This window comes from Hesperophylax consimilis, chromosome 28, assembly GCF_061612785.1.
Source record: "Hesperophylax consimilis isolate HC1 chromosome 28, BYU_Hcon_1.0, whole genome shotgun sequence".
Taxonomy (NCBI): Eukaryota; Metazoa; Arthropoda; class Insecta; order Trichoptera; family Limnephilidae; genus Hesperophylax; species Hesperophylax consimilis.
In genome coordinates, this window is record NC_142863.1 from 5,047,847 (window position 1) to 5,071,441 (window position 23,595).

General features: G+C 33.5%; 1 protein-coding gene across 1 annotated transcript in view; it reads right to left on the minus strand.

Annotated features, from left to right (window-relative positions):
• Nucleotides 1-23,595, minus strand: part of LOC149410066 (RNA-binding protein fusilli-like) — a 138,600-nt gene that overhangs the window by 69,812 nt on the left and 45,193 nt on the right. The window contains exons 3-7 of the mRNA XM_089648932.1: nt 22,509-22,658; nt 19,305-19,387; nt 18,099-18,244; nt 12,021-12,110; nt 6,480-6,534 (exon numbers count right to left, since the gene is read on the minus strand). Coding sequence (XP_089505058.1) covers nt 6,480-6,534; nt 12,021-12,110; nt 18,099-18,244; nt 19,305-19,387; nt 22,509-22,658 — 524 coding nt within the window. The remainder of the gene's footprint in view (nt 1-6,479; nt 6,535-12,020; nt 12,111-18,098; nt 18,245-19,304; nt 19,388-22,508; nt 22,659-23,595) is intronic.

Below are 23,595 nucleotides of genomic sequence, written 5' to 3' on the forward strand. Positions count from 1 at the left end.
ACCCTCCCCGCTGGCTAGGTACTACATTCTCTGGCGGAGTAGTTGCTCGTAGGTAGGTACCTACCGATAACGAATTCTATGATTTAATCGAAGGTGTAAGGTAAATACTTTTTGTATCTATTTCGATGGCAACAGTTGCACTATCAATGCTTCACTACGCAGTAACAATGAAAAAATATGCAGTAATAATTTAAAATAATGCCGAAATTCGCACAATCAATGCCAAAATATGAACTAATGGTGCAAACAATGTGCACAATCAATGACTAATTTATGTACTAATAATGCCAAAATGTGAAATAATCAATGACAAAATATTTACTAACCATGCCATAATGTGCACAATCAATGACAAAATATTTACTAATCTTGTCGTAATGTGCACAATCAATGACAAATATGTAATAATAATGCCAAAATGTGCACAATCAATGACAAAATATGTACTAACAATGCCATAATGTGCACAATTAATGACAAATATGTACTATTAATGCCAAAATGTGCATAATCAATGACAAAATATGTACTAATAATGCCAAAATGTGCACAATCAATGACAAAATATGTACTAAGAATGCCATAATGTGCATAATTAATGACAAATCTGTACTATTAATGCCAAAATATGCATAATCAATGACAAAATATTCACTAATTATGCCATAATGTGCACAATTAATGACAAATATGTATTAATAATGTCAGAATGTTCACAATCAACGACAAAATATGTACTAATAATGCCGAAATGTGCACAATCAATGACAAAATATTTACTAATCTTGTCGTAATGTGCACAATCAATGACAAATATGTAATAATAATGCCAAAATGTGCACAATCAATGACAAAATATGTACTAACAATGCCATAATGTGCACAATTAATGACAAATATGTACTATTAATGCCAAAATGTGCATAATCAATGACAAAATATGTACTAATAATGCCAAAATGTGCACAATCAATGACAAAATATGTACTAAGAATGCCATAATGTGCACAATTAATGACAAATCTGTACTATTAATGCCAAAATATGCATAATCAATGACAAAATATTCACTAATTATGCCATAATGTGCACAATTAATGACAAATATGTATTAATAATGTCAGAATGTTCACAATCAACGACAAAATATGTACTAATAATGCCGAAATGTGCTCAATCAATGAGTAATATGTACTAATAATGCCAAAATGTGCATAATCAATGACAAAATATTCACTAATCATGTCATAATGTGCACAATCAATGACAAATATGTAGGTACTAATAATGCCAAAATGTGCACAATCAATGACAAAATATGTACTAATAATGCCAAAATGTGCATAATCAATGACAACATATATTCTAATCATGCCATAATGTGCACAATCAATGACAAATATGTATTAATAATGCCAAAATGTGCACAATCAATGACAAAATATGCACTAATTATGCCAATAGTGTACTATAGCAATACATATATATATATACTAGCAATGAAAAGGCAAGACAATCGATCGTTTCTGTGAACAGTTCATACATTTTGAATAATGTATCGTATTGCTAATTTATTAAGAAACTTTTTTTTGTAATGCGATTAAAAATGGGATTGAAGGCTTTACAAATGAATTAACAGGTTTCTTGACAACATTTTAGTAAATTACAATATATATTCGGATTTTCATGAACCCGTGTTCCGACATCGTGATAATATATTTTTAATTTACTAAAAGTGTATCAGGAAACCAGTTCATTCCCTCATAACGCCTGCAATCCCGCTTTAAACCGGAATAACCAATACATTGAGGAGATTCTTAATAAATTAGCAATACTCATTTTTCTCCGTGCAGACTTAAATTAGAAATTAAAATCGGTAGAAAATAGAGACGTATTTCCGATTTATTTGCAATTTTTATAGATCGAGTCTTCGATTGAATCTAAGATTTCGTAACACAGCTCTAAGAATGTGTTTGTAATTGTAGAGGGCCATTAACTACACGAACGCGACAGTGACAGTCACTGAACAGAAAATACTTAGAAGTGTGAATTATACCGCTTTGAACGTAAACTGAGGTTGCCAAATTACATAAGATCATTTAACTCCTAGGCTCTAGGGCAGTGGTTCTTAACCTTTTTGGGGGTACCGAACCCCACCAGTTACATATGCACATTCACCGAACCCCTCCTAATTTGAAAAATTAGGAGTAAATGTCTATGGTCCGTATATAATGACTATGGTCATTTTCGGGCGGCCATCTTGACCGGTAATCGCAAGCTCTACCGCTGCGTGATCACCTTTAGCCAATGATGGACAAGCGGGGCGTGTCACCACGAATCATATAAGTCAGGGGTCTTGACCTCCACCGAACCCCCGAGACTGACTCACCGAACCCCTGGGGTTCGATCGAACCCAGGTTAAGAACCACTGCTCTAGGGGGTCTAGCACAGTGAAATCTATAACTTCACAATATCGGATCAATAGGCGTAACTAACGACGATTTTATACAGACTGATATTGGTAACGCAATAAATACGAAGTCCACATACGCTGGCAACACTGGAAGTATTTATATGAATTCATATTCGAAACGTCAAACGTTATAACGTAAATACATTAATAAATTGACAATGTTGAATTGAAATACTTACCTAAATTTGCATTGGCAGTCCGTATTTACATTTTGAAATCAAAAAGGGAATTAATTCGTTAATAAGGTCTTTATTCACAACTTGTTATGTGAACAAATTTATTTTCTGCAAACCCGAACCAATGTAGCGTCATTGATCCAAAATCGCCGCGAATACGATTTTTTTCAACTCTAAGAGCTTCGGTAATTCAACTCCGTTCGTTAAGAAGCCATAATTTTGATTAACGAACGAAATTATTTAAAAAAATATGTGTAAATTGAAAATTAATCCTCCGCATACTCAATTTCTACCGATTTATAACAAGTTTCTCGTTAAATCTTTTTTTTTTCTCGTTAAAAGTTTTTAAGTTCCAAAAATAAAATTATCTTCAAAATTTTTGAAGATAATATCTATACATTTTTTATGTCGAAACGTTAATTATATTAAATTCCCTCCATAGAAAAAAATCGCAAAGTAAGCTCCGAAAATTATTTAAAACACGTTTTTTTCTGTTATTTAATATGTTATAGGCATAAAAAAATCACAGTGTATCTTTAAATGCAACAAAAGCATTTGTCGAGAGATTTTTGCTCTACTTCAAACGAGTCATGTTGTATAAAATATTTAACCAAATTCGCTTAATTATTAGCGCGCTCCCTCTAACATTCGTATTTAAATATCTCCATTTCAAACCATCTTTGAACGCTTACTACGGGGCCTTAACGGAAGCTTATCTGATACTACGAAGGCCGCGCTAAAAAATTTCTATCATCGGTCGGATAATTTTTATCAATCGTTTACCGTGCTCGCAAATATCGCTAACTGATCATAAATGACGGATTTCTTCAATATCCTATTGAAATGCGGCTTTATCGAACACCCAGACTAGACCTCCAACGAAATCGATTAACTGTTCAAGCAAGGAGAAGGAGTGAGAGAACGAAAATATTTTATCAATTTCATCAAAAGTAAGGGTGAATTGATCTTCCTTCTGGCACTCGGAGACGCTCACAATCCAATTCTAGCGACTTATCTCTTCAGTGGTAACAATGTAAGAGATTCCTATCACTTTCTGACCCAAGAAACGTATTCTCATGAATAAATTTGAATGCATTGAGAAGCTGTGACAAATGACAAATTCACTGTCAGTCCTGTTGGCTGTCAAATTGACATATTATGTACACATTACAATACTAACCCAAGAACAATGTATAATACAATGGTTTTGCCTGTCCTAAGATATTGTCAGAGCTAAAAGTTAACATAGGTACTTAATCGGGAAAGCCTTCCCTGATCTAACGCAGGACATGATGTTAAAAATATACAAATTAATGGATAAACTTTCCAAATACAGAGTCCACACATTTATTTTAATTCGGGATACAAAATTTAACAAACTGAATCGGAGGAATTTAAAAAAATCAACAAAATGGACTCGCCCAAATGTGCTTATATTTGAGATACCTATTTACAAAATTTACCCAAATTACAATCCAGGGGAGGAATTTTGCAAACTTGATAAAGGAAGCAGCCAGAATTAGAAGAAGACACCGGTGCATTATCAAAAGACATTATTGCCACGAAATGAAATTTGCCAACAAAATAATTATATTGTTTATTTCTATTATTTTATAAAATATTAGCCGGCGTTGCTGGGGTTTAAACTTAGGAGATAGACATATACCATTACGGACTTTTCTCTAGATCTTTTTACGATGTACAATTCCGTAGTACATTATTTTGATGTATCTCATAAGGTTTAGCCAGCGTTAGCAATGTAAGCAACCGAAAATATTTTTTACGACTTGATTACAAAACATCAACTTTTCTCTACTTTCTATAAATATAATATGCATGTATTATATATATAAACTTTCCGTAAGAAATTCTCTAAATGATAATGAAAACCTTATCAAAATCTGATGCGTGGTTTAGAAGAACTAAGCGCACAAACAGACGAACATTATTCTATTTATACTGAGTTCTGTCGAGTCTGTTTTAAAATCTATGTAGGTACACTGTTCATTGAATTCCCTTTTAAATTCGTTTTCTTATGTAATAATAAGTGTCTTTTATTATAACAATGTTAATTTTTTGTCTTTCTCGAAATGAGTTTTTTTAAACTCATTTGGAAGAATATATTTTAAATAGTATTGCATTGCATTATGAATATACAATATATTATTTTAAATGAGTAAATTGTGAAATTTACTTGCGCACGCTGGCATTTGAACCCGCGACCTCTGACTTGCTAGTCGAGAGAATTACCCTTCGACCACGGAGGCCGTCAATTAAAAATAAATAAAAAATATTTTTTGTCACACAACGCCACTGCACTGCGACACGGTCGCAACGTATCACGTGACATGCCATCCGTCTCGTCTGTTTGGTGCTGCTGGAATGAGATGGAATGCGTATCACGCGATGTGCTAGGTTGTAATAGTGAACCAGCGGCGACGTGTGGTGTAATTTTTAAATTTATTATTTCGGGTACGGTCCATCCACCCTGCCTATATGCGTGGAAACGGAGCTGCGTAATTTAGAGAGTTGGTGAACGGAGTTTTGTAACTGTGGGGTGTATCTAATACTCTAAATAACAAAAAGTTCCCTTCAGTGTTAATATTATCAGTTATAATTATTATATTTCGGTCCAACGTCAGTTATCAGTAATCAATTCTTATTCATTAGTTATTCTTGCAGAGTTCATGTGGTAACCGATAAGCAATCACATAAATTGGTGACGATAACCGTTCTGTGGGGGAGAACACGGACGTTAGAATAAATAGACAAGCCCTGTAGCCGAATTAGGGTACCCTTTCCACGGCTTGGAGGCAAACCACGCGACACCCTATTTGACACCAGCAGGGTTAGCGCATTTCTTGAATAAACTACCAGATTATTCGTATTTTGACTTGCGTCTGGCGGTTATCGGAACATTTTTATGAAAATCGCAGCAATATGGTTTTAAGACGTACAATTCCTTGGCAGATTATTTTAATGTATCTCATAAGGTTTAGCCAGCGTTAACAATGTAGTGTCCGAAAACATATTTTTACGACTTGATTATAAAACATCGACTTTTTTCTACTTTCTATAAATATAATATGCATGTTTTATATATGTAAACCTTCCGGAAGAAATTATCTAAATGATAGTGAGAACCCTATCAAAATCCGTTGCGTAGTTAAGAAGAACTAAGCGCACAAACAAACAGACGCGGATAGCGACTTTATTTTATAGTATTTAGACATAATAGTTTGGGTAAATCATAATATACAATGAGAGCGCAAAATATAAACTGATTATTTACTGCGGTGAATAAATAAAATAAATAAAAAAAACACTTTGCATCCAATAGAATAGATAATAATTAGAAGTAAGTATTTCAATTTCCGGAAATAGAAATAATGCAATTCAGTTATTTCGATCGATGTGAAAGTTTTAAGATTAGTTTTTCCCTTCTCTTATTTAACCCAAAATATGAACCTAAAAACCTTAAATAGTTTCTTTGTTTTGGTTTAATTAAAAATCTCGACAACATTACTATTTTAATATTAATATGTCAAAACAAGTCAAATTATCAATAAACAAAGCAACAACTGCGCGATACGATAGTGGTCGAGTTGTGATTTTAGACTAAGAATTCATGTGTGTTTTTTACAATATTATTATATGAATACTCTCAGCACCGCCCTGGTAGAAGACTATCGTTAGGTACTTCGCAACCTTCCCCCTTCCCATCTTCTCCCCTTCCTTACTCCATCCAGCCTAGTAACATATTCCAATGGGTGCCATAGTTACAATGTCACATTTAAAGAAGTAAAATATTAATATAACTTTAAACTCACCATATTCCTGGCTCCAAAATCATGTCCACCGTTTCAGGAAGTCCAAAGTGAAAACCTAAAGAAGAAAAGAAACACTTTTTAATAATATGTAGGTACCATATATTTACATTAAACAATTTCCACGTTCTAGAGACAATACCCTAAAGCAGAGGTTCCCAAAGTGGTCTATATGGAACCCCAGCGGTCGATATCGGCTTGCTGGGGTCTATGTCAGCGAGAAAAAAACTTGGGGGTCCTCGAGATTCAACTGGGGGTACATACGAGCGGACCCCCATTTACCTCAAGTCAATATTTAGGAGTTCCGTAAATGACACAATACACCTAACACAAATAACACAGTTTACGTAATACCAATAATAGACTGAGAAATGAATTATTTGATATTTCTATGTTTATATATCGTAAATTTGTTTATTGAGGTATATAAATAGATCTGCGTTCCTTTTCTCGTCAGAATTAATATATTGAACCAAAAATTGCACACTGCACATTGCGAATTTTCCTAGTTCCCCAACTTGTTTTTGAAAAACGTCCAGGGTAATAATGACGTTCAACATTTAAATGTACTTCACACAGTCTTCAAAACTAAGTTTGAGGACATTTTGACTGCGGAAATGGAATGTTGAAGAATCGGATATCATATGACAAGAAGAACTGATCGGGATAAGCGCTAACAAAGAACTTAAGGGGCAGTTCTGTAGGGAAAGCTACATAAAGAAATTCCCGTTGCTTATCCTGCTCCATTTTAATTTGGTGCAATACCTCACAAGGGCGCCCCTGTCTGCACAATGTAAAGACAGAGGAACTATACCGCCACCCGGTTGTTGGACAGGCAAGGTAAGGTAATCTTTTTACGAAAAAAATAAATGATTATCACATGGGACGTTAATAGTTTTAGGAAAATTCAACATTCGGCAAAAAAAATATTTGGCATGTAATCTACGGAGCAAAAAAGTTTGGGAACCTCTGCCCTAAAGTATTGCCAGAATCTTAACGACGTAAGTGGAGCAGCAGTGCACAAAATATACAGCGCGCAGCCCTTGTGTATTGTACAGACCTGCTGTTGAATTTGCCTTAACAAATGTCTAAAATAAAGTGGGAATCAACGACATAAGTGTTGAAGTCGCGTAAAACGATATTTGGCGAGCGGCCCGGTGTAATGAACGCACCTACGGTCGACTTTGCTCTAGCAGGCCTAGAAAATCGATATTTCCGTGGGGTTTATTTTAATTATCTCTGATGAACGTATTACTAAAATCTCAAATGTTTGTAGAGGGAACCCTCGGGAAGTTACAAATTATAATACATATATCAATAAGATTTTGAACAAACGAACATTTATATTTTTATTTATATACCTAGATAGATAAATAGATTGACTTGCAATTTCGTAATGAATATGCACCAACAGTGAAGTAGATTTTTATACGTATTTTTAAATCTCAACGTTGTTGTAACTTTGTGTTGTTGTTCAAGCAGACAATACAGTCGTGATCTGTGGCAACGTTTTGCTATAATTTAGTCAATATACAATACGCGTTAGCACAATGGTGATATTAGGTATTGAAAGAAACGTGAAAACATCCTGAACGGTTTCCTGTGCTAATAAACTAGAAAAAAATCAGCTTTCTTGTTTTTAAAATGTGGTCTCTTTTGTATTTTATTGTTTGAAGTACCTACCTATATTACAAGACAATAATAATAATAACAACATATCTATATATAGATCTGTCAAAGAATTTTTATATAAAAATGAAAAAAAATCAGTCATTTTAAATACATGTAGGATTACGAACAGAGATGTACAAAATGGGTACCCAAAACCATTTGAAATGCAAAATGGAAATAGGTCAAAACTTTTCCATTTGAAAATGCAAAATGCAAAATGGTTTTTAGAAAAGCATTTCAAATGCAAAATGCAAAATACCTATTTTCAAAATGCATTGAAAATGCAAAATGGTTTCTCAGGTTCAAAATAATTATTGAATTTTTAAACAACTTTATCATTTTATAATGGACATCAATGTAGAACTACTTGTGGAATAACAAATCATACATACTGATATGTCCTGTGTAAAAAACAATTGTATTTGAGTGGAATATAATAGAATCTATTATTAACTAAATATTATCATTTTTAATGATTTTTTCTTAGGGCCATCATCATTTATGTAGTAACTCTCTAGTGAGGGGACATCCACCAGTGAACAATAAAGAAATACAGGACAGTGAGACAATCACACAATATAAAATGTTGTTTTCTAGTGCGCACCCATTATTTGACCATAGATTGTCACAAAAAACTCCAAGCAGGCGCACTAAAAAACCCACAGATAATATAATACAACTTTGAGAAAACCAATATATATTCTATATTATGTAGGTATTATGTAGCCTTAGCCATTATTAGATTTTAGAAGAACGAGCTTCTCAAAAACATCATCACTCATCTTTCTTCTATGAGGTCTCATCTCTCGGAAGACAAGTATTGCATTTGATGAACATGTGCCTAACAGTAAAGTAAAAAATTTGCTCGGGACTAATATTGGCAACGTAAAAAATAGAAACTGCTATCTAAAATTTAATATTACAGCATCGTGGCCCCGTGTTCACTATTTGAATCTGTATTTTTTTAATGGTATCACTTAATTGCCAGGGTTCCTACCAAGTAGCAACTTGACAGACGTAAATTATCTTTCATAGCGAGGTTGAGGACCGACTGATATACGGGGCCTATGATAAAAAGATGAGTGGAGATAACATGAAGAATGTTGCAAAAAAGCATTTAAAATGGAAAATGCATTGAGAAAAGCATTTAAAATGCAAAATGCAAAATGGTTTTTAGAAAAGCATTTAAAATGCAAAATACCCATTTTGCATTTTGCATTTCCATTTGAAATGGATTTATTTGAAATAAAGCACATCTCTGATTACGAAAGATTTTTAAAATATTTATATTGAGGGATCAGTAGGATTTGTCGGTCCAGTTAGGAGTTCTACTGAGCCGAACCCTCTGATATGAAAATATCTGGAGTCGGTGAATTATTTTCCAATTTGATCTCTGGTGATTTGACGTGTTGTTCTTGTATTTATTATTCTTATATAATACACTTGCATAATGTTGATTGACTAGATGATCATTTGTGGAAAATTTGTGGAAGGGTTTAGTTTTTCCTGTGGGGAAGATTTAATCCGGACATTAGGTCGGAAAGTAATAAAAATCTATATAAATGTAAATGTTCGTTTGTTCAAAATCAGGAATCTCAAAAAGTTCTTCACAGATTGCTTTGAAATTTTGATACAAAGTTGCATTCGAATACGCGTGTGTTTTTATATACCTATATTATAAAGATGTCACCTGTGATAGGTAAAACCATTCTACTTTTGAAAAACGGCGTAATCTGTTGGACAAACATGCTTTTGACATAAAAGCACCCGCGCTATTGTTTTTCCATCTGCACAGATAGAATGAGCTACAGCAACGCGTGGCGGGGTACAGCTAGTTTATAATAAATTATTACCAATAGTTTGATAAAACTCATTTTTGGAAAGACACAATTTAAGGGTCAATTATTTTTACATAAGAATACGAATAGGGGAACTCAAAAAAGAGTGTATTTTTATTTTATTTTCTTTTATTTAGGAAACAAACAGTCATTTATATATTTAGTATAAACAGCAATTATTTACAATATTAGACCAATAATGTTCCATTAATTCTAGTCGTTGCTTCAATATTTGCACCTATACAATATATTTATAAATGACAAAGAAATATAAAGAATAAACATGATATCGAATTAAAAAATGTTATAAAAACAATTAAAGACAGTTAGTAGTAACACAGTTTTCGCATGATTTTAATAAAAACAACAAAATAAACAAACAAACAAAGTATATATGATATTGATTTGTATGATAAATTTAAAAAATAGTATGTAAATACATTAAGAAAAATATAAGTTAGAGAGTTGTAAAGAAAAAAATATGCCAATGTTTTTTTGTATGTTACTGGAAGTTTCAGGAAACTAGGTACCTAATGCGATGTATTGTAAGGAATTAATTCCAAATTAAGTCAATCACATTAGTAATGACAATAAAACATAGTCTATGATAATTTATCTACTACAAATAGGAAAAAGCGAATATACTAGTATATATATTATGACGGCCGGCATAGTCCAGTGGTAACGCATTGGACTGCCATTCCGAAGGTCGCGGGTTCGAACCCGGCGTGCGCAAATAAATTTTATTTGATTAATTTGTGTTATTTCACAATTAATTAATTAAAATAATATATAGTATATTTGCGGCACGTTCCAGAGTGGAAGATACTACCAGTATCGCCCTGGTGTAAGACCACCATTCAGAATTGAAACGTTGCTCCAAATGGCTTTAGCCGTGTTTAGTGACTAGATCTGAATAGCCAGGTACTTCCCCACCTTCCTCTTTCCCTTCCCCTATTACCTTCAGCCTCACAACATCCCCCGGGATGCCATAGTCTCACTGGCTCCAGACGGGAGCAGTTGGGACTCTTGTGAGGTATTCACTATAAAAAAAAATATATATATATATAATGCAACGTTGCATTCGAATAAACGTGTGATTTTTTTTTATATAGGTGCATTTAGAAGCAAATAGCGCTATAGTTTCTCTATCAGTTATCAGTATCCAACAGCTAGTTCTAAATATCTTTTTTAACATAATGGTTTTGGCAAGCTTGAAAAGCATCGATATTATATTGTTGGTCGATGTTGAATAGTCTTACAAGGCAGCTAACTACTTAGGTAGGTACCCGTTGTAAACGCCAAGTAGGTAAGTACTGTAATTATTTATTTTTAGATTAACAAACAGTTGACAAACATTGAAAATGCCACCGGTTTTGCAGAAAATTGTCAAGGATTTTCCCAAAAAATCAACAACAACAATATCAGGAGATTTCAGGTTCCAATAATGTAGCATTAGCGGCCCGTGATTTTATACCTTCATCAACATCAATAAAGTCCTATTCTTCAATCTTAGAATAGCTCACTTAAGAGGAAGCTACAAGCCTAAAATGTGTATATCCTTGGTATACCTTATATTTTAGGTATTAGGCATTAAAATCGATTGACAAACGGAGTCTAGAAACGTTCGATTTCAAGCTTAAATCTTGTTTTTATTTATTTTTTAAATGATTTTATAACAAAGCAAAAAAGTTAATCAAGTGAAACTGTCACAGATAATCTTAGCTATAATAATGTATTTTTTAAAAGTTGTTTCCTTTACGCGTTCATACATTTTTATTAAAAAAACTTTTTTTTTTGTAGTTTACATTTATATTTTTAATTGAGTAATTTATTCTTTTATTTGTATTACATTCAAGCGAAACGTTAGGAAAACCTTCAATTTATCTAAAGCATATTTTTTTGTATTCATAATGTACACCAATTCGTAATAAAGATTAATCAAAATAGTGATTTAGCGTTAAGCTTCGCCTTAAAAGTTACGAGCTGCCACTGTAATGTAAATGTATTATAAAGCATAATAACGTTGACTTACCATCAGAAATCATCCTTTGCAAAACATTGGCCATATCCTTGGCTTCTTTCATGTAGAAATCATTCCCTTCGTATCCTGGAATTCCTAAATCTGTGAAAATAATTTAGTTAAGGAAAAAATGTATTGCTGATTTATTAAAATCTCATTAAAAATGTGAAGGCACGCTATTTCATATTAGTACATCCAGAATATATCGGAACACGTGTTCATGCAGCTGCGCTTATTCTAATAAATAATAAAAGGAAATTATATTTCTCAGCTCCTGTGTGGAGTTATGTAAAAAAGCTATTTTTAATCATAAAAATATAATATCCCGCGATTCTATATTTTGAATATATATTTTGAAGTATCTGAGCTAGTATTATAATATTATTTGAAGTCATTGAACTGATAGCTCACAGACTAACGTCAAAAATCGAGCCGAGTTCGTTCCACGACACGAAGTGAAGTTTACCAATGGTAAGTGTAATTGTGGTTTTACATTACACCCTTTTTCATCCATTTTGTTTAATCGGGATGAAAAAAGAGACGTGCTCTATTTTGGTAGTTGGTACCGTGAGTGAGGTGTGTTGTTGTTACTGATTTTCGTAAAGTTTAAGATGGCAGACATTATTTGACATCTCCCATCTCTCATTGATTTACGTTAGTATGTTACGTGAAAATGAGGCTTGTTTATTCAGTTTTATATCTAAAAACATTAATAATAAGACTATAATATCTATTTAATACCGATTATGAATGCGTATTACTGCTACGTATAGTGAATTTCGCGTGAATGTTTGATGATTTTATAAATTTTAAATTAAATATCCCTGTCGAAGACTTAAAATACAATTTCTTATGAAATACTCTAAAAATACATACATTAGAAGATAGACGTAAAATGAACGATTTAACGTTCTTATTCAAAATACTTAACTCTAAATTCGACAGTAACAATACGACAAAATACAATATTCTACAGCAGCACACATAAGCGTAACTACATTGCCCACTCTCCGATACAACGACTTCACACCATGGGAAATCATTACTTGGGTGATGTTGACATATTCAATACCAACTTGGCAAGTTTTGTGGATCATTTAAAACATTTATTTCAACAATACTCCTAAACACATCATGTAAACCTACAAATAGCTGTAATTTTCTGTTTTTGTTTCTTGTGTTTGTATGACTTGTTGCATAGCTTTTATCAATCGTAATTTTATTCTTATTTTATCTAGTATCTGTCAAATTAAAATTATACTACCAACCATGTAAAAGCCCTCTGGGCGTTAAATAAATAAATAAATAAAATAAATAAATGATTTAACATTATGTTTCTGCCGTCACTTATGTTAACTTTATTACGTGAAAATGTTGTATTTTATTCAGTTTTATATTTAAAATATTAAAAAAAATGAAGTATTAACTAAAGTATTACTACTTATTACTGATTGTGAATATGTATTAGGTACTGTTGGGTATTGTAAATTTTGAGTGTATATTTGAGTATTGACATTTTGTTTTGACAAAATAACACACGAGAACTTTACATACGTACTGTTAACTCGTAGAATCAATAATATTTATGTGTGTTATCTTCGGTGACCGTATAAATCATAACAATGATAATTCATCACATCTTTAAAAAGTTATATAAAGTCATGGAAAGTGATGAAACAAAAAAAAATTAACTGGGTTAAGTAGGTTAGGTTAATTTTATTTTCATTGCTTCTAATGACTTTATATCACTTTTTAAAAGTGTGTTGAATTGTCACTGTGTTGAGTTATCATGAAATCGTTATCTTCATATTGTAACATAATTTTTAATTTATGAATAGATACAAGTTTGTGAGAACTATTGCTTTGACATCTGTGCTGTTGTGTCTTAGTAGTTCCACCTCATATATCGAACGAATATCGTACCAATCAAGTACAATGATCAGATAGGCAGTTTTGCCAAGGCATATTGATCTATAAAAGTCAATATGATAAAGGTTCAAAGACGAACGGGTTAGTAAAAACATCGATTTGAAAATGAACAAGCACGTGACAAAGATCGCAAATGGCAGTGATAGATGTTTTCAGGGTTGTGATCTATGGTTATGTTCAAGGTGTACCGTTAAGTACCGTCTTAAAATAGTTTTTCTTCTCTAATGGCAACTGTCTGTGTGAAATAAGTATGTGACGTTAGTATGAAAATAATGATCGTGTAAAACGACAATTTTTCGTATCCGTCCCGATGTGTGTATCGGTATATTATTACTCTAAGGTATCGGTATGAAAAAAAGTATCATGTGAAGCAGGCATATTAGTTCCTTAAGCAATTACAGCACATAAATTACATTTTCAATTTCAAATCGGAGACACTGATTTCGAAAACAACATTATTACATATTTACGTCAATAATTACTTATCGCAAGACGGAATAACCTGAAGTCATTAAATAATATTATGTAAGTGAGTAATGACTCAATGAGCGTAATGGCAATATTAATAATTACTATTGATTGTTCAGTCAACGGACGACAAAATAAAGCACAATCGATTTAAATCTCGGAAAAAATAACATTTGAAAGATTTTGCCAAAGCAATGCAACTTGCAAAACATTTTTTAATTTATAAAGCGGAAAAATCATACGTGATTTATATAGGTATACAAAAATATTAAATAGCCAAATATCTAAGAACAATTCGTGGATAATTACAGGTAATTTTCTTTTAAATGTAGGGATTTTCTCAGCATTTAACCGATTGGTTATTTTTTCGGGGAGAACCTTGAACCTTTGTGGGAATGTGTACAATAGAATAATTGAAGTAAGTATACACCGATTGAAAGAGCATTTCCTGATTATCCAAGCATAAAAATTATGTTTGCAATTACAAGTAGAATAAACTATAATTTAATAAAAATGAAGTTTCAACGAAAGAGAAAATACGAAATTGTGGGTATTTTAGAACATATGCACTGGCAACCCTGCTTCGGAAATCTTATGAACTGCCCTTTAAAATGTGTTAAAATTCAAATTGCGGGGAGCGTGGACGTCATGTTTTTTTAAAGATAAATAAACCGGATTCGGAAAAATTGATTTATAATGTTGAAAAATAAAGCTTGCTGGTTGTAAATAACAAAATCAAAAAACCGACGGAAATCTCAGTGTTACTATAGTTTTTATTAAACTGTAATTAAAATAAAATAATCCCAGCGCGCTCTCTTGTTGAAGTGAGTAACTAATCAATCACGTCGGTAATACAGTTGTTGTATAGTTGTTGTTTTCTTGGGAAGAAAGTAGTTGCTCTAAATTCCAACAGATGGCAATGTCGTCCTATTAAAAACAATGATTCGGGAAGTAGCCATTTATTTCAAATAATGAAAGTTGAAATGGAAATGGAGTCGGTATGCTAATTTCTTACGCGTAAATAATTATTTATACTTGAGCAGCTAATCGATTTCTTGATACGCATATTATTAGAATTTACATCCGCGTGTCGTTATGTATTGAGTTTATGGCGAAATCCTAACTAGGTATAAAGTAGAAATTTGTTTTTCTGATGTAGCAAACTTCTCGGACGTGCGATCCGTTGAAATGAAAATTACGCAGTATTTTCTGTCTGAAATTTGTAGGCGAACGCAATTATTTTTTGGTTCCAAAGTATTTTTAACCTAGAGTTAGGCCCGGTTGTCCAACCGTGGTATATAGAGATAAATACATACAAAAAATGTGGACAAACGTGAAGGGCGATGGCAAATGGCAAGAATACAACCAAGTTAATCCAAAGGAATAGGTACCTGAAATGAGTAACTTTAAAAAAACAAACGGTCCGAGTGTATATCATTTAACATCTATAGAGAGTCATTCAGAATATAGCGGTATTTTCCGAAAGGAAAAATTGATAATTTTAACGTTTCAAATAAGTCATTTATTCGATGTTTAATCAAAATGAATTTGAAGAAATAGGCGTTTTTAACAAAATTAATAATAGAGGTACATATTATATCTATATGTACCTAACCTAACATAAACAAAACAAAAAACCTGTCCAATAATGTCAAACTGTCAGATTTGTGAGTCAATCATAACCTCACATAATATGAATTTACTATATTTTGTTGTAAAATCAGCAGTACTCGGTGTTGCTAGAGTAATGATAAAATTAATATAATTTAATTTTATTGAATATCTTCCTTTTCCTGGCAAGTTGTACCCTATTATGAACGAAAAAAGATATATCTAGACGACATGAAATTGACACTAGTACAGTCAGTACAGTGGACCAAAAGCATTTCTATGCTTTTCCATTCAAAATGACGACAATAGCAACATTTCACATTATTCATTCGACCCATTGTCTTCCATTGTACACCACATTGTATAGCCAATCGACTGAACAAAGCCCAAAGGAAGTTCTGACCTGTTGACTTTTGCCCCAAGATTTATTTTAAACCAATATTATTTTCGTTGAATAAAAAAAATCGACAAACAGTTTAAAAAAAGAATAACATTGACGCAGGGTCAGCACGAACAGTTGAACTGACTTATTCAATCGTTGAAAATCTTTAGTCATAGGTACTATTGTTATTTTTTTCGCATATTTATTTAATCCATCGTATTTCATGAAATCTAACGTGACCATCATCGCCATCTTGAATTTTTGACGTTTGAACCATCCCCGTTAAACACCGATTCTCGGTCCATTAGAGCTTTTGAACAAAATGTGATCAGCTGACAAGCATTATGGTCATGTTGTTATGCTTGACAGTTGATTAAAATTTGATTAAAAGCTGAAACGGATACGTAATATAACTTTTTTAAGTATGTCGATTTGTAAACACGTTTTATTAGCGCCGTTTTCGCGATGTTGCCAAATGCGATACAAACCAATTTACCCGCGTTTTGATAAGGTTTACTTATCATTATTATTAAGATAAAAAATAAATTATATTTCATTCGTCTCAATCTATCATTTTTTTATCTATGTCATAATAATTAATTAAAATTATCTAATTCTTTGTCTGTTTAACGTAATTAGGAAAATTATATAAAACACGTTTTTTGTTTATAAATACTTAAATATAAACTTGTCAGTGTTCATTTTATACAATCTAATATTTAATTATACAAAGTAGAGTGTCTGTGGAAGGTGGCACGGCGTGGCTTTGTTTCTATAGGTACCTGAATCAATTTGAATTTCATTTTTCTTTTGTTGAATGAATGTATGAATGAAGTGGAATCTTGGAAGTAAAAATTAACCCACTTCCGGACATCCGATCGAGTTGAAACTCGACAGTTAGACTCGTGGTCCATGACAATGTACTCTAGCAACATAATAATTGCAATAGTGCGTACAATTGCGGACATATACAAATTTCTCCGAAATTTGATGAAATTACAGCATGTTGATATACGAAATAAATTACATTCCTACCCAATTGGGATTTGACTCTGTTAATCAAAAAGAGTTTCTTCAATCTCCAAAGATGATAAAGGTGCCTCATGTAGCTAATGTAAACAAATAATATAGACTCCTAAATAATGAATTTGATATTTTAAAAGATTTGATCTTCTGACACACGGACAAGCCCATAACGCACTTCTATCGATTATTTCTCGAGTGGTTTCACCGATGATAATCATTTATCATAAATTACCAGCTATAAATAATCCACTTTACCGAGTCGCCACCAAAATACGAATTGATTCAGTTTACAAGGTCGAATGTTCGCAATCTGATTTCAAACAGAAATGCCTGTCGAATTGTTCGCCCATCTGAAACCAAATAATTCAGAAGTTCGTGAAAAGAAACCAATTCATTCCGTAACCGCTGCACGATTCAACGTTTTTATTACTAGATCGCGGCTTACGTTTGATGGTCATTGCCATCGATAGATCAAGTCTACAAGAACTGAGATCCATGAGGCGAATGTGTGCTAAAACCAGGGCCGAATTGCCAAGGCGCTGATAATACCTAATATCTAACAGTCCTAACAGATCCTAACATACAAATCATCAGAATATTATTGATTGCAGTGATCAGCTACCCAGGTTGCTGGTTTTGACAAGGGTTTAAGAGCAAATAAACGTAAAGGATACAATCGATGATGCCCTTGAGCGTCAGATCCTCTGTGGGTACAGGGTCCTGGTAGGCAGTGCGGAAAGACTTGTGCAGGTCGTAGAAGCGCGCGTAGTAGGCGGGCAACGGCAATGCTCGGGCACATGCTTGCGGGTGGAGGCACTGTCTGCAAATACAAAAAGGTTTAATTATTGGACAGAATTAAAATGAGCCGTGAACTGAAAATGTAATGTAGGATTCTGTAGGTTCCAAAGACAACTGCGATGGGCTGGACATCTTGAAACAATACCAGATCACAGGACACTATGAACGTGTGGATGCCTCAGTGGAAGCGAGCAGTACATAGAGTCATAGAGTTGGACCGAGGAAGTCTGTGTTAAAGAGGACTTGAGCAGAACGGGAAAGAATGAGGACTGCTTGAAGGCGAATAGCGAGAGTCTGCAGCCAGTAGAGAGCATTTTGTCTAGGACAAATCCGACCCTCAAGTGATGATGACGACAAAACAACGTCTTAAATACCACTTTATTTAAGTTTTAAGTCAACTTATAGCGGATTCGTTCACTGATTACTGTCCATAACAATCTCTACGCTTAGTGGCACTACGCTGGGTATGTAGTACGCCTTGTAGATGAGCTTTGGAAATACAATGTAATCGGATAGCGTCTTTGATTGGGAGAAGATAATGGAGGTCACCCACGTGATGGGGATGAAGTAGACGTCAAAAATAAACAACTTCGGATGGGTGAAGATATTTGAGGGAGGCAAAGCAGGACACAAAAGGTCGTGGGAAGAGTCATGCTTGAAGCAAATATTTCAATTTGAGATCGTGCGAGAACAAGTCTAACGTGGCAGACATTACAATCAATCTCCAACCTCAAGTGGAAAACTATGCAGAACACGTGGCACTACTTTCAAATGACAGTTGGAGTCACAGTACCATCGGTTGGCATCGTCATTCTTTGGGAAAGAGGAGCAGAGATCGTCCAAAGATGAGATCTGCTAACGATCATTATAGGCGAGCAGATTTCGGATGGATAAGTAAAATTGAAAAATTTGACGGTGGATTATATACAAAGCTGAGCGCCAGAAGCCTCAAAACAGGACATCAGAAAGCTCATGGAGAAGAAGTTTCGGATAATCGTGCCATCTTCAGGGAAGTAAAATGACTAAATTAAAAAATGATATTAATGTTTGAAATTTGTATTTTATATAATTGTAAAGCTTACCTAAACGGAAGTTGGCCGTTGGTGACTAGATGAAATTGTGGTGAATCGGGGTCGATCTGAAGTGTTCTTACGTATCTATCAAACTGGAAATCAAAAGAAACAAACAAACCATTAGAATTACAACAAACATAACATTAGTATAACAACAAACAAATATGGAATGTTGGCTCTATCTCTTGTAAAATACACAAAACAATTTGCCAAAATCTTAGCAGTGTACAACCATAGAGATTGAATTGTCAATGGGTACCTTTAAACATTATACAATTATTTAGCATGTCTCAAACGTAACATAGAATAAAGAATAAAAGAAATGCGACGTGGGCGTGTCTCATGATTTAACATTCTGGTCAATTGGGCCTTAAATTTTAAATACAGAAGTGTGTTTCATTATGAAATTCAAATGGGATAACGTTGATGATGTATATTGAAACAATTTTAAACTGTTAATATAGTTTACGAGGCATATTAATTGTAAAAACTAAATTTAAGCGTCCAATTTTTGTTATTTCTGGAAAACTGTAGATAAAATTACCCAACCCTCAAATCTCTCATAATTTTACACTTTATTTAGTGATACTTTAATCAAACCACATTCGATAGTATATATAATTTTTGGACTCGGCTTTCGGTTAGTATTCTGTACTCTGTACTTGACTGTACTTGACTCTTCAGAGTATATGTTGGCTCAATGTGCACCCAACAAACAGACAGACAAACAGACAGCATGCAAGCAGTCGAAGACCGTTAGAGCACGCTAACTGTGAAATGTTCGACAGGGGTCAATGTATGGTTTCTGAGATATATAGAAGATACCATATGAAACTCTCACTGACAAAAATATTACAATTTAATTTTAAGGTATTTATTTATATACGGTTTTCCAATAAGAGGTGTTATTTTGATATTCAAAGATAAATGACATTTTTTAATATAAATAATCGAATGTTTATTTTATTATAAAGATGAAAGTATGCCGTTAATAGTGAAAAATAACATCAGTCAAATGACCACCACGAACACGCCTACATGACCATATCCTTTTCATGAAATTTTCCATAACCAAATTGCTGCGTGGCTGCCTTATGTCCTCGATAGCCTCACGAATTCCATCTTTGAGGTCTTGAATCGACGCTGGGCTGTTGGCGTAGACCTTCTCTTTCACGTGGCCTCAAAGAAAGAAGTCGCAAGGTGTTAAATCACAAGATCTCGGTGGCCAATTGTGATCACCTCTTCGAGAGATAACACGGTCCGGAAACTTTTCCCGTAAAATATCAATGGTTTCGTTGCTTGTGTGGCACGTGGCGCCGTCTTGTTGAAAGTACCTAAACGTTGTCCAGATCAATACCATCCAGGGCAGCGGTACCCAAACCCGTCTCCCAAATTGACATTATTTGATAGTTGATCGTTTTTACGAAGCGCAGTGTAGTTTGTAACTTCAGTTAGATAGGGTTCACCTCATCGTGTGTTGAGGAATCAAAGTTTGCAAAGACAATTTCTCATAATCTAAATAAAATTTTGTGATTTTGAGGTATTTGCGCAAAGTATTTAAGTTTAACATATTTTAAATGAAAATAATTTCAAATTTTCGTTTAGAAATCGCTAATATTGTCTTCTATAATTAAATATTACTCATTAAGTTATTCCAAAAATAAAATATTCATCTTGTAGAAAAAGTCAATAGTTGTCGCACATTAAATAAAAATAAGATATATTATTTATCTAAGACACTGTCTATATTGCATTTAGTTCGAGTTGAATCTTGCAATCATACATAAAGATAGCAGCAAATAAAAATGCGCGATGAGAAAATGAAGACAATGCTTTGTAGTTCTCATTCGAAGTATGATATAGTTAAATATGACCGAAGGAGATAGGGTCACATTAGGTCAGTTGGTAGAGCGGTGTCCCGGCAAGCAAGGGTCCTGGGTTCGAGTCTTAGATGTGATCGAATCTTTTTCTGATTCAAATTTTCGTTTAGGAATCGCTAATATTGTGTTCTATAATTAAATAAAACAATTCATAAGAACCTGGCCTTGTCTTGGTATGGCATTAGGGAAATGTAATTATTCCAAGCAATGAATTTTCATGTCCTGGCTAGTTGTATATGAATCTATCTGCACATTTGTAAAATGGTAAGTATGCGTCGTGATAAATATTTTCTTTTAAAATATGTGAAAGTAAAATAGGTTACATAAGAGAAAATCAGAAATCGGTAAATAGATAAGTTAAAGTGAAGTTAGAACCCTGTACAACTGTGGTGACGCATGTCTGCGAAAGTATTGCCAACTGCATGCAATCCAGGTACAAGTGAGTAACTAAATGACACGATATTGTTGTTGCAATCAAAAATGTTGAAGGTGATTAGTCTCAGTAAATCAGGTCTGTCTATAATTCCATTAACATTTTCACAAATAAAAGTCAAGTCGGTATGACTCTTTCATCAATAATTGGTTTTAATTTATGGTTTCTATTGGTAATCCGTGTTAATATAGATATATCTAAAGTGGGGGGACAACATAGAAGAGATATTCGACTTCAAACTAAATAATAATTTAAGATTAATATTGTTGATATTATGCAGTTCTGAGGTTCCTCCTCTTTCTAACCTTTCAGACAACCTTGCAGTGTCCTTCATCAGGGCAGTTGGCTAAATGAGGAGCGCAATGCAACCCCAAAAACCAATCATGGTGTTATATATCAATGATGATAATATTAGTGAGATAAATTGTCTAACATTCCCGGGATTCTTTATACTACCATTATAGTAAGCTGAAAATGTTGTTTGGTCATGATGGAAGATTTACCCAGCTAAGGAATTGAACTCACGACGTCTGTGTGGGACCCAGACGCGATGCCTACTCATCCACTGACCGGTCTCTAACATTTTTTGCAGTTGCAAATTCTGTTTGTTTTTCTGTGTGTTCTTCATACACGGAGAAAAAATAGTAGGTATTAATAATTTATTAATTGTTTGTAAAAAACAGGATTGTGCAGGCCTTAACGAATGAATTAACAGGTTTCCTGATAAACTTTTAGTAAATTACGAATGTCGGAACATGTGTTCATGAAAAACCGAATATTTTCGAATCTCGTCGTGATAATATTTAAAAGCAAATTGCACGTGTTCCGATGTCGGAATGTCAATAGGTTGGCATTGTTTAGTTTATGTTAGGTTAGGTTAGGTTAGGTTGGTACGGTTACCTGCGCAATGACAGCAGCCAGGGGTTGTCCCGCCCTCCGCACGAGGTCGTCAGTCAGGGCGGATGCGGCTAGAACTTCAGGTCCCAGCAGGGCGGGACTTCCTTCCTCCCCCTCCGGTGGGCGGATTACATATTGTTCTACGCCTATGATCTGAAACAAAACGACAAAGCACACTATCAGACAATTGATTCAATAAAACGGATGCAAATTGAAAATCTCCCCTTTCGAACTTCAAATGAAACATTGTCATTAAGCGCCATTTTGTTATTCAGTCCCTTTCAGATTTTGAACAAATTGAAATAATCTGTTAACCTTAACAATATGATAGTTGTCCTCCTGCTGATTACAATTTGTTCAAAAGCTGACACGAATTTAATCGGCATTTAGGGAACCGTATAACTGTCAAAAAATACTTATTGACGTTGAATGACAATTTTACATTTGAATTTCTACGAAACAACTGGGCCTAACTGTTCAAAAAGTACAATATTTAACACTTAAGGCGATGCACTACGTCGTGTAATATTTTAAATTGAGCCGCTATCAATAACAACCCTTACGTAGATGGCGATCCATCCGCCTGTTTTGATTTATGCAAGAAAAAAACATGGTCAAAAAGTGCCTTTTATTTTATTTTGTGGATGTTCAGGCATAAATATTTCATTTTTTTCGATCATTTTATAAATAACTTTCGAAAATGGGTTCGTAAGTAGGAGATTTTGAACTTTAAAGCAGTTTTCATAGGCCTTATACATTATTTTTTTCTGGGCTTATAAAAAGACTTATCTAAAAAATACTCTATCATTTTAAAGGCCAAGATGTATTCTACTCGCAGTATTTAATTAAAGCATCTGAAACATTTCTAGGTGATCAAATTTTCAAACCAAAAACACATGATTTTGCATTACTACGTATGGCATCGCCTTAACCAAGTATTTAAAATGACTACAACTTTTTATAAATTGTTAACTTCATAATACAATTCATTTTGTGAACTTCATCAAACAATACATTTTGTTAACTTCATCGTACAATACATTTTGTTAACTTCATCATACAATACATTTTGTTAACTTCATCATAAAAT